Source organism: Vitis riparia, chromosome 17, assembly GCF_004353265.1.
Source record: "Vitis riparia cultivar Riparia Gloire de Montpellier isolate 1030 chromosome 17, EGFV_Vit.rip_1.0, whole genome shotgun sequence".
In the NCBI taxonomy this organism is placed as follows: Eukaryota; Viridiplantae; Streptophyta; class Magnoliopsida; order Vitales; family Vitaceae; genus Vitis; species Vitis riparia.
Window position 1 is genome coordinate 13,834,849 of NC_048447.1, and position 12,384 is coordinate 13,847,232.

Consider the following 12,384-nt stretch of genomic DNA (forward strand, 5'->3'; position numbering starts at 1 on the left):
CCAGTTCTTTCTGTTGGGTGGGCTTTGTCATCCTCTGATCTTGTAAAGAATGACTTGTGATTCTGATATTCAAGAGCCTATTGAACATTCCGGGATTGACCATCTCTTTGCCAAACATTTTGGCTAAGCTTAAACTCAACATTGAGGAAATGTGGACATGCAGCTTGATTTGTTTCAACACAAAATCAAATGAAGAGCCAGCACTGTACCACTTGTGTTGTGGTTCTAAGGAATGTGGCTGGTTGTGCAGATGACTTTTATTAAGTACCAGGATTTGGCCTATCAATCTACGACCAAAATTTCAAGTTGGTACCATCAATAATTGACAGAAGATAAAGAGTCTCCCTATACAAGTTCAGGGTACAGAGGAAATGAAGCCAAAAACAGTAATTATATTGATTCTTATGTATGTTGTAATACACTGAGAAAGGATTTTCTTTACAACCCAGCATAGAACTGCATTTCTTATCCATGAATGATTATGCTTTTGCACAAAAAATTACAAACAAAAAAGAACAGAACAGGTTGAGATGATTGAAAAGAAGAAAGAGTGGAACAATGCTACTTTGCAAACAGCCGCCTGCAACGCCTACCAGGATTGGCTCGCGCACTAGTCGACTCACCCATGACAATCTCATCAACCAAATCCTTGAAGATCAAACGTTCAACATCCAAAACTACCCCAGAAATCTCACCACAAAAATCTGTCCAACTCTCGGATCCATGCATTACATCCTTCCATAAGATGCTTTTAAAATCATCCTCCTTCTCCTCTATGATGCACTCTGATTTGATGGCTTGAAGCTGCTCTATCTCTGAACACAATTCTTTTAGAAGCTTTTGTGCACTCAATGTCTTCCTTGCCAGTTTGTCAGGCTTTATCCATGGTTCAGGAGAGGGCCCTGCCAGAGCTAACTTTCCCACAAGAATCTCATTAACAGCATCAAATATAAGTTTACGGTGAAATTTTCCCTGGTCAGGCTTCAGATTGGAAACTGTTCCAGAGCAGCCTTCTTTGCAGATCAAAGTGCTACCCTTGGTTTGCTCCAGAACAAAGAATAACTCAGGGTTGATTGGGTGCCCTGACGGGTGGAACTGATAGGTTGTGAGGCTGGAGTCAAGGTCTCTGAGGAGGAGACCTGAAGCTAACAATATCTCAGAAATGTATCTGTGGTCTGGGTTTGTGTTCTCACAGAGTGATGCAATGTAATCTGTGCTGGCTTCATCGTGAGTGGAATTTAGTTGTTTAAGCTTCTGGACCAAATGTTCAATATTTTGTAATTTTTTGCGGTTGATCTCAGAGGTAAGGCCTGATCCTGTGCTGTTAGATAAGATATCATCCTTCAGCTTCCATTGCTCTTCATCATGATTGTTGCTGGAATTCCAACTCCCATTATCTGTTTCATGAATATTCAAGTTAGATTTGGTACATGAAAGAGGCTTTCAGGTATTCTAGTTTAGAAAATAAAGAAAATGAAAGAATAACTGAATGTTTTTCCTTTCCTGTCACTACATGCTACTATACATGACTGATAGAATCAGCTCCAATGAATCTGACACACAAGCCTCTTCATAGGCTGTAATGTCAAAGTATTCTTGCTACTGACAAGTAGGCATGACAACAGAGATGTTGACAGAAAAACAACCTTAATTTTCTAAAAATTTTGTTGTCCTCTACTTTTTCCCATTGTTTCACTCCTAAATTTAGGAAATAACAAGACAAATGGTTCAGCTAAATAACAAACTGCAACTGCAGAAATAGTCAGCACTCCATGTAGCGTTTACATGATTGACCATTTTTAACTACCTGAAACAAAATGACATTAATCCTTCACTAACTTTCCTTTGGTGCCTAACAGATGTATGCATCTTATGTTGTTTGATCAAAGAGACACACTGACCATGAGGAGCAGATATATCTTTGGGCCAGTCTCTGAAAAAAAGAAAATGGAAAATCAAGAAGCCAAATATAAACTTGCTCTGGCAAAGCCACAAGAGTAGCATGCACAGGTTCCAGATTCTCTCAAAATTGCATTGGAAAATGCAGGATTCATTGAACAGGCCAGCTAAACCTACACTAGGACTGAAATAGTAGCACTAAAAGAAAGTTGGGCTCCAACTGTGTTAGAGACCTATAACAAGAATTGTACTAGTATCCTAACACATGTCCTAATTTGTGTAGTGAGATTGGTTTTTAGAAGAAAAACAAACATATTCTGTGATACATCAACATATTGGATGTGGTAGATCCTCCAGTGCTCGAATTCCTATCTGTCCAGATTGTCTTGTGCTATATCTAAGAGGCAAATTCTCAAAAGAGCAAGAACTTACCTTTCAGAGCAGTTGGTGTCTGCTTCACAGGAGATGGTGCATCATCTCTGTACACTGAAGCATCAAGAACAGAGACAGGGCTGGGCTGCTCGGGGGCAATTGTAGCAAGTTCTGCCAATGACACATCTTCGGCCAACCTTGGAGTTGATTTCTGAAACCAGGAAAATAAAACATGATTAACCAAGTGATGATCAGAGTGGTTAAATGAATAGAAAAAGATCAAAAGCACCTACTTTCTTTACTAAGCCAGAAGTTGGACAATTGGCAGCCTTCATGGATGGACTCCGGCAGCCATTGATCTCAGTAGACTGTTCAGTACTGGTGAATTCCATGTTGCTGTCTGAATGCACAGAAATGTCATCTCCCTGGTAACTCAAGTTTCTTGATTCGCTACTTATCTCACTCAGTTGGTCATCACTTTGCTGCAAGTTGGGAGATTTTGGTCTGCGTTTTCCTCCCGGCGAACTTGATTCTGTTGGCAGCTTGTGGGATTGCCTTCTTGATTTGCCCAATTCAGATGAAGTGCTGGGCAGTCGAGATCGCTTCTCTAACTCGAGCTTCTTTTGCTGTAGTCTTGGGCTTACAGATCCTGAGCTCTTTACTGAGCTTGAGGTATTTTCTTTAGGCAACTGTTGAGGCCTTGTTGGAGTTTGTGCTGCTCTTGAGTTTCTGACATTGCTTCTCTTATCAATGGAACTAGTAACATGATCTCTGCTACTAATTTTAGGAGTCAAAACTTTAGCTGTTTGGCTATTAACTGAATCTTTTCTGTTATCTGCAAAGTTGCCACCCTGAGGCTTATGGAAACTGGAAAAACCATCAATTGAAATTACCGAGGAAGCAGGAATACTAGATTTCTCAACTAGTTTGGCTGGTTTCATGATCACAATTGGGGAATCAAAACTCCTTCGAGACTTAGCCCCCCCAGCAGTGGCAGCACAAACAGTATCATGTTGAGGTTTTCGTTGGCTTGCCAGTCTTACCTTCTGATCAAAGCTGGTATATTTTGGCTCATCTCTTTTAGTTCCAAAGTTGGAAGGTTGCTCTTCTCTTCTGGTCTCCAAGAGTCCCTTTGCCTGCATTGCTTCTAATATTTGTTTAAGAGCTCTTAGATCCTTCCCAGATTGTTTAAATTCAAGATCTTTCAATCTTTTCTCAATCTCACTATACACAGATGGGAAGGAATTTGGTGCCCTTGCTGGAGCTTTCCTAGAAGCTGGTTTTAGAGAACCCCAACTTCCATCCTGCTGTCTCCATGGTGCTGGTTCAATGGGAAACCTTGAACTTGAGATAGGTTTCATGACTGAATCTGGATTTCTCCACCTTGGTGAAGTTGGTTCCTTCCATGAGCTTCTAGGGGAGTAGGGCATCTGGATTGGCCTACTACTTGGATCAGGTGTTTTAGGTGACCTTGAGAAGTGATCACAATCCTGGATTGGGCAGGTTCTGATCAACCCCATCTGACTATCATGGGCTGACATGGAATCTGGTAAAGCTTCCAAACCCATCAACTTAGCAACAACGCTAGGAGGCCGTTTCTGAGACTCTGATATTTGCTTTAAATTTGGGGCATTGTCTTTAGAGTTGCCACTGCCCTTCTGCAAATTCCTCAAAACGGAATTTGATCTTGAATCAAAGTTTGAACCCCGCATGGAACCCTCTCTGCTGTCCAATGAAAGTCTTGGTAGTTCTTTCAGCTTTGGGGTGCCTTTGGAGGTATCTCGTGATTCAAAGGATAAGCGGTTTATCTCCCTCCCATCATAAGAAAACCGAGGAGCATCTTTTGGAATTGAAGGCAAAGGTCCATCTTTTGCTTCATATGATGATCGTGGAAGTTCTCTAGCTTCATTGAAATACCAAGGTGCTTCTCGAAGCTTGGCAAGAACTCTAAGAGACTCCTTGAGATCAACAGGCACATTTTGCTTCCCTTTGGTACCAACTCCATAAGATCCATCCATTGATTTGGATGGCCGTGAAGGCCTTGGAGAGTCTTTAGGCTTCACGGCATGGCCCATAGCTTCTTCTCTGGTTGTAGTCTTAACTGACAGCCCTCGGACTTCTCTGTACATAGAATCCTTGACCAAATCACGAAGATCAAGCGATTGCCGCCCTAATTGTGGAGAGGCACTTAACTGGTTCATGGCTGGATCCCTTGAGTGAGTTTCAGGAAAAATGATTTGGTCAAAGGAAGAGGGTTCTGGTTGAGCTGTTTTGTTACATTCGAGAGAGGACATAGAAGATGAACAAGACGAAGATGAGAATGAAACTCTGGATGATTCTGTGGAGAATTTTTGTTTCTCATTCACACTCTTGTTTGAATTTTTTCCCTGCAATCACAAGTTTTACATTCTTGAGTTTAACAGATCATCAGATGACAAACTAAAGTAGGTGAAATTGTATGAACAATTTAAAAACTTGGTAGTAAATTTGAACCAGGACTTTAGGAGATGAGATTTATTGGAAAAGAGATGTAATTAAAAGTTTGGATCTTGGAAGTCATGGCCCATAGATAAAAATCAAATTTAGCAATAATTTAGTGAGTTAGGGACTGAGAAAACTAGATGCCAGGTGAAATGAAACAAATGTCAATATTGTGTAATCATTCAGAAAATTTTCAATGTTTGGGATTTTTTCTCAACATACTCATTAACATTAGTAGAATCATTGATAATTTAACAATATGTGGATAAAAATGGTAATTCCTAGAAGAAATTGTATATTCATGCCTCAACTTAGCTCAACAAATATTTATGCCAACTACTCGTGATTCTAAAGAAATAAAATAAGTTTGGGAACTTTTGTCAAAATGGTGAAGAAATTATGAAATAATAGAACTAAGAGTTCTTACTGCTGCAGTATGTCGGTGGCCTACATTAGTAGAATTCGTTTCCAGGCTGCTGTTGAGGTAGGAATTACCTAAATAAGAAACAAAAGCATTAGACGTTTTATGTATCAACATCAATAATTTCTAAATTCTGATGCATGCACAGAAAATCCCGTACTTGAGAATACAATGTCATAAGATGGAAAATGCAAAAAAACCAATATACTAACATGAAAAAATCTATGTTTGGTTCTAGGAAAGTACTAAGGAAAGGAAAAAAGGAAAAAATGAAAAAAAATGTGTTAAGAAAAATAATTTTCTCATGTTTAATTTACCATGGAAACTACGAAAGAAAATTAAATATTATTAAATTCACTAAAAACTTAAGTATTTTCAAATCATTTAACCTTTTTATGGAAGAGGAAAAATAAGTGAAATGAATTTGAAATGGCATGTAAAAATAATTTATTAACTTTAAATATATTTTTTATTTTTCTTAATTTTTTTCTTTCCTTCCATTTTTCCGCTCTATTTTTTTTCCTTGCATTTTCCCTCAAATTTTCCAAGAACCAAACATAGGTTTAATGCATATGATCATATATAAGTATGTCGTGGGCATTAAACATGATCATAGTAAAAAAAAAAAAAACAATATGAACCTATCCATCATATTTTGAGATTAGCAATTGTGGATATCTTATTTTCATCTGTCAATGTACAGCCAGAAACCAGTTAAAATCTAGATTTTAATTCAAGGAATTGAGGTAAATAAAATTATATCAGAGGGAGATTCCATGATACCCAGAAGTTGGGGAAATCAAGGAGAACAAATAGATGAAGAAAATACTATTTAAAACCTTTCTCAAGCTTCACTACAGAACCAACCAGTGCCTTGGTACAGAGATAACAAGTGATTGAAATGAAGCAACAGATTTATAGCAAACTAAACAGAAAGAACACCCATCTTTAAAATAACCAACAACAATTCAAATTAAGCAATACCCAGTCAGAGGATTACCTGGAAGAAGCCTCTTGTGGCTGACGCGCCTTCCGGTGAGGATATGGTGATGATCAAAGAGTTGAAAGATCCCAGCCATGCACCCAATTTGCTTCTGCAAATCTGGGTTATCATCTGTTAAGGAATGCAGAAGCTTTGCAGCCATCTCCACCGCCTCTCTTCAACTACACAATAATATGGCCTCACTTCCTGTATCTCTATTATCCTGTGTCTAATCTAGTGAACTTCAGGCCCCACTTCCATGAGACAAATCTTGAAGGCTCTCCAAAAATTTTAGAACCAATGATGGAACATCACAATTTATGAGGAATCTAAGAAATTCTCCTGTGACCCAGTTGAAAATCAGGGATTTCTTCCTCTAAGGTCAAACGTCAATTGAAGGGATGCCAAGAAAAATACCTAAACCCTAGCCCTCTTCTCTCTTGCCTTTCCTTCAAATACTTGCAAAATCCAAACCACACAAGTTAAGTTCCTACCAACCCTATGAACCTCAAGAGATTAAAGCATCTTCCAAATTCATGTACTTCCACTTATTGCATTTTCCAAACCAGAATTTAGAAGATAGAAACTTAAATCACTTTATTCTATCATCCAAATTACTCCATGCATCTCAATCCACACCCACTTCTTTCCAGCTAATTACAGCTGAACAACAACAAATTAGCTTTCTCAAAAACAAGGAGTTACAGGTCAAACCTCCCCCTTTTCAATTAAAATTCCAAACCCACAAGATTCCATCTGGCAATTTTGGGATTTCCACAGATTTTCCCAAATCTTTATTTTCTGCAACAATTAAATGAAAAAAAGGAACCACGAGAAAAAAAGAAGTGACCCAGAAAAGAAACCTCATTGGTTTTCATAGAACAAATCAGGCAATGCATTCTGAGAAAACCATAAAAGCACCAAAAGAAAAGGAGGGGACCCTATACCCATTACACACAGTACCCACAGGTAGTTGCAACAGTACCCTTCAGTGTCCTTTAAGGAGTAGCAAAAATCAATGCAAACTGTATAGGAATTTCTGCAGATCCAAGAAGAGATGTTCTAGTGTTTCCTCAGAGAACATAAACAAAGACTAGCCAGAATGGATTGGCTAGCCTGTTATATGAAAGAAGAAATACATGGGTAATTGTGCAGACAAAGAGTCAAAGAATTGGCATTGTTTAGAGAGCTAGATAGAGGAAGGATGGCCGTGTCATATCTCCTCCAGGCATTTTTCTCACCCACGCATGTGGGCTGAGTATGTGGGTGGGTCTGGAGATGCCTGCATGAACATGTGATGTTGTCAGGGGAGAGAGAGAGATAGAGAGAAAGAATATAGGAGGAAGAAGAGTGGATTTATGTACTGGAAATCAGGGGAAAAAAAAGAAAGCATTCTTCTTACCTGCAAATTCCCAACTGCCATTTTCAAACCCTTCTCATTGACTCACTCGTTAATTTACCTGCATAGTCTCTCACTCTATCTCTCTCTGTTAGATTCTCATCCACCCCCAACCTTTAACCTCAAGTTTATGACCCCTCCCCACATTCTTTTTCATTAATGATTAAAATATATAAACATATGTTCTGAAATGACATGGTTAAGATTCCCTAATGACCATATCCAAAGAGCAAACAGAAAAGGCAAAAAAGAAAAAACCTTCTTATGGGGTTGATTCAACCTACCCTGTGTTCAATGTGCCAACTTGCACAGGTGGGGACTTCTTATAATCATATCACATCAAGGCTTTTCCAATTTTCCCCCTAAACATCATACATAAGGATATCTTTTGACCAAATCTTCTGATATATCACCCTGGAAATTATTGTAATGTCAGAAGAAAAAAAGTAGGTAAGGGAAGAAAAAAGAAATGAATAAGAAAAATGAGATTACTAATTAGAGTGTACCCTTATTAGTTTGATAATTAATTTGGATGTGAGACAGGAATGAGATCACCTCATCATCAACTACTCTATTGCACCTTTCCCAAGTCCCACCCTTCTTGATTGTTATTAATTAGGGAGTTGACATTAAAAAACTAAAGGATAATATAATACAAGCGGGAATCAACAAAATGTAGAAAACCAAAGATGGATGTGAAGCCTGAAATGACTCTGTGGTCAATGAAAGCCCTACACCGACAGACATGAACGAGTGGTAATGCAAGAGGGGAAAAAGAGTTTTTGTAAGGCGGGATGGCCAATTTTCCAATTTTTTTAATTTCATATCTTCCCCACTGCAAAATATAGTAGTAAATAAATATACAAGAATGAACCAGGCACTTTCATTGAGAGAAGTGGTAGTGGCCTTCTTCGCATGTTTAAAATTACATGTATACACAAGTTTAGGGAATACTTATATCACATACTTTGACAAATCATTAAACTACTAAAATAATATGAGCACAACAAAATACATGGAGACCACTACCAGTCTACCAGTTTCAATGAAGCTCCTGCAATTTTTTTTTTTAAATTCTGAGACTATGGCTTGATGTTTACTTCAAGACTTACGGTTGAGAATGTTTACTGCAAAATGAAAAAGAAACAAAAAGAAGGTGGGGATGGTTTGGAGATTTGAGAATTCCATGAGAAGTTTATGGCATAGTTTTGATATTTAGTCCATATGGGTTTGTGTCCTTGCATTGAAATAATGATAATAACAAGAATAAAAAAAATTAAAAGTCAGTTTTATTTGTCAGATTCCTTAGGCACATGGCAGCCCACCACTTTTCTGCAGTGTCAAGCACTGCCTCTGTCTCTCCAGTCTCCACTCACTTATTAATACTTTGATCCCTCTTTTCCACAAGCTGTGATCACAAAATTGCTAAATATTTTATAGACAGTTACAAAAATTGAGAATTTTAATGAAAATGTGTTAGAGTAATGCTTTACACCTAATATCCCACAAGAAAAAAAAATTAAAATTAAAAAATTATTTTTATATTCTTTTCATATTTATTTAATTTATTTTTTTATTTTAAAAAATTAAATAATTTTAAATTATATAAAATTTTAATTATATTTAAAAACATTTTTTTTATTTATCATGATAATACTTTTCGAAAATCAAATATATCCCAATAAAAGCTAGATATCCTATCCTTAAAAACCTTTAAAATGTGGTAATTTTTTAAAAACAAATCATTAAATTTACAATATGAGAAAACAAATTAGAAAGGGTTGAAAGGTTGAGGGGCTAAGAGTATTTAATCCTTATTTTTATTTAAAAATTAGGGTTCTTTTTTTTATTATATAAATCACAAGAGTGAACAATACTTTTTTATAAACATGAAAGGTGGGCTTCTTTAAATACTTCAAACTAAAAGCAAACTAGATGTGATTTTTTTAAAAAAAATTCACAATGACATCAAAGGATAGCTCACATTTGTAAAGCCTGGCCCTACCTTAAAGTTAAATTAAGAGTATTTTTATGGGAGATATTGCAAGCCAGAGGTGAAGAAATATATCTTTATGGTATTTAAACCATCTATATTGATGGCATGAACCCTACTCTCCAAATAAGGCCATGTTTTGATACCTGGCAACATTCTTTCAAACTTGGTGTCCCAATGCCTGCATTAGACACTGCAAAATCAAAATCATTTTTAAATAATGTTGACCTATGATAAAATGTGTAACTAGATCTGCATTTGAATAGTATTTTTAAGAGGGAAAGTGTTTTTTATGTTTCTAGTAGATCAAAGAAATTGTTTTCTAAACATGGAAATCATTCTCTCTCCCTTTCTTTTTCTTTTTTGTTTTTGTTCTTTGTTTTACAATGTGATTTTGAATTGATTGAATGGGGGTTCATGAATGTGAATTAGTATGTGGATGTGCATGGGAGGCACATCAAAGAAGACAAATGTGGAAATGGGATTGGAAAGGTGATGGGGAAGTATATATGTTGAGTGAGAGAAGGGTTTGGAGAAGAGATGAACCCCTCCCCCCTCACCCCACCACTTCCCACATGCATAAAGTGAAGATATCACATGTGGGTTGCCTCAACTCCATCAGGCAAGACCAACTAACCTATCTCAATCACCCTAACCCATGTTTCAAGGAACACTACTCATTTATCCTCCCTTCATTGCCACATGATGTCCTACTTTCTCAGCATCTTAGCCCTACCAAAGCCAGCCTTTCCATGCACAGGCTAATAAGTGGGAGATTTATATTCCAGTGGTGGGGGTGAGGATCAGGCTCCGAAAGTTTATCCAATTATCAATAATATCAAGACATGATGAGAAAGAGAAAGAGATGGATTTGTCCATTTTTCTTATTTCCCTGCTTTTATTATTATTATTTTCTGTTATTTTGCCTTTTTGTTGGATTGGGTTTGGACTTTGGAGTTCATTGAAAGGAACAAAGATTTATTGAAGAAGATGAGTGAGAGTTCAATGTTAAATGCCCATTGACGCTTGGGGTAAATTAGGTTATTTACTTTGTTTTCTGATCAAGGTTGAAAATGAGAATTGGCCGATTGGGGTTATGAATCACTTGAGTCTTAACTTGGGTTGTAAGAAAAGTGACAGATGAACTGCAAAATCAGCTTTCCTGTGATCCAAACAGAAGGAAAAACAAAATATATGTAGAACTTGACTTTCTTGATGATTTGTGCAACACACTTCAAAAGAATCAAAACTAATCAAGTGCAACATAACCCTACCTTTACATGTATTTGCCAATTTTAAGCGCTTTGACACATGCCAAAGTCGTTATAGTACAACAATTAAAGGTACTTAAAGGTGGGGCGAGATCAAAATTTAATTCAAACAGTTGGAGCTAAAAATGAAATGAAATGAAATGGAAGGACTTCAAGTGGAGAATGATTAGTATAGTTGAATAAAAGTTAACTCACCTACCACAAAGAACAGACTTTTGGACCTATTTTTTGTGGAGGAACCTGCTTGGGGGTCTTCACAATGGTGCCACCAGCTAGGACATTTCCCTTTTATTATTATGCCCCCCTCCCATGCATAATGAATACCACATAAAATTACAAAAATTATATCATGAACCTTATAGGGAATGCCACAAAAGTAACACATGGATCATACATCATTGAACTTGTCTCTTTCTACATTGAGATATGATTTTTGTTTGAGAGAGAGATAATTAGCTTGTTAGCATCAATGACAGCGATTTTAGGCACATAATTGAAGAAGGGTCATCAATTATTGAAGAATAATGACACTTAAATTTGGGTTTGAAAGGGGGGTTCAACCCTAAAAATGAAGGGGGTGAAGAATTGGGGGTGCCAGATCATTAGAATCCAACCACATCTCAGGCACATGAGAGGTTGGTAATTAGAAAGTCACCAACCCATTCATGAATGAGTTGGGTGGTGGCCCATACCCCATGTTTACTATCCTTAACAGGGATAGTTAATTGGGGTTGATGGGGCCTTACCCACCTGTCCATTGGGCCCAACCCTGAACCTTGGGGACCATTTTCTTGATTGCAGTGGTGGGTCCAGCTTCCAGGAGGGTGCCAAGTTTTTTTATTGAAGAAGAAATGCATGATCATAATTCATAACTGCCTTTTTTGTGATATTAGTTGGGGCACATGGAAACCTTATATGATTGGCGTCTTCTACCTATTTGGCTTATAATAATAGAAGCACATGAGAACTCTTCATAAGCGTCAAGCTTTGTGGGCATGGTGGTTGGGTCACAAAATTTGCTCAGTGGTCAGCAACCAACCTGCTTGATGAAGATGGATGGCGACAGTGAAGAGGATGGGCATCAAAAAGTCTCAATTTTTATTAGCCAAAATCTGTTTAGCTACTTTATCTAGCTACCATTATTGCATCTTTGGCCTCCTCCGGCCTCTGCCATGTACCCAACTGGATTGTGGTTTGGAGCACAGAACTGGCATTTATTCATTAAAGCAATTTTGGAACCTGCCCGCCCTGACCACACACAAAAGCATACAGACACTACAGAAAAGAAAACAACTGCATATTCTTTGTTAATTCTGTCAATTTACCCTCAAGAAGCTTAGCAAAGAATTCCCACTGAATGAAGCTGGATGGCAAAAGAAAACTAATCACGCCTGTGGAATTTAACATTTTGTTGGGGAACGTATAATACCAGAAGCAATTTGCAGAATGAAATTCTAACCAGTATCAGCATTTCAATTAACAAGAACAGTACAGATTATAAATGAAAGAGCCATGAAAGAGAAGACATGTACAAAACCCTTGTGACTAAAAGCATAGGCTGTTAAG

General features: G+C 37.4%; 1 protein-coding gene across 1 annotated transcript; it reads right to left on the bottom strand.

The window, feature by feature from the left end:
• Positions 1-372: 372 nt before the first annotated feature.
• LOC117904585 (protein LONGIFOLIA 1) lies at positions 373-7,683 on the bottom strand. Its single transcript, XM_034817268.1, has 6 exons — positions 7,558-7,683; positions 6,174-7,437; positions 5,180-5,247; positions 2,565-4,658; positions 2,332-2,482; positions 373-1,397 (listed from the first exon to the last, which is right to left on the bottom strand). Exons 2-6 carry the CDS (start codon positions 6,316-6,318, stop codon positions 562-564), a joined length of 3,294 nt encoding a protein of 1,097 aa, XP_034673159.1. The 5' UTR covers positions 6,319-7,437; positions 7,558-7,683; the 3' UTR covers positions 373-561.
• Between the last annotated feature and the right edge of the window lie 4,701 nt (positions 7,684-12,384).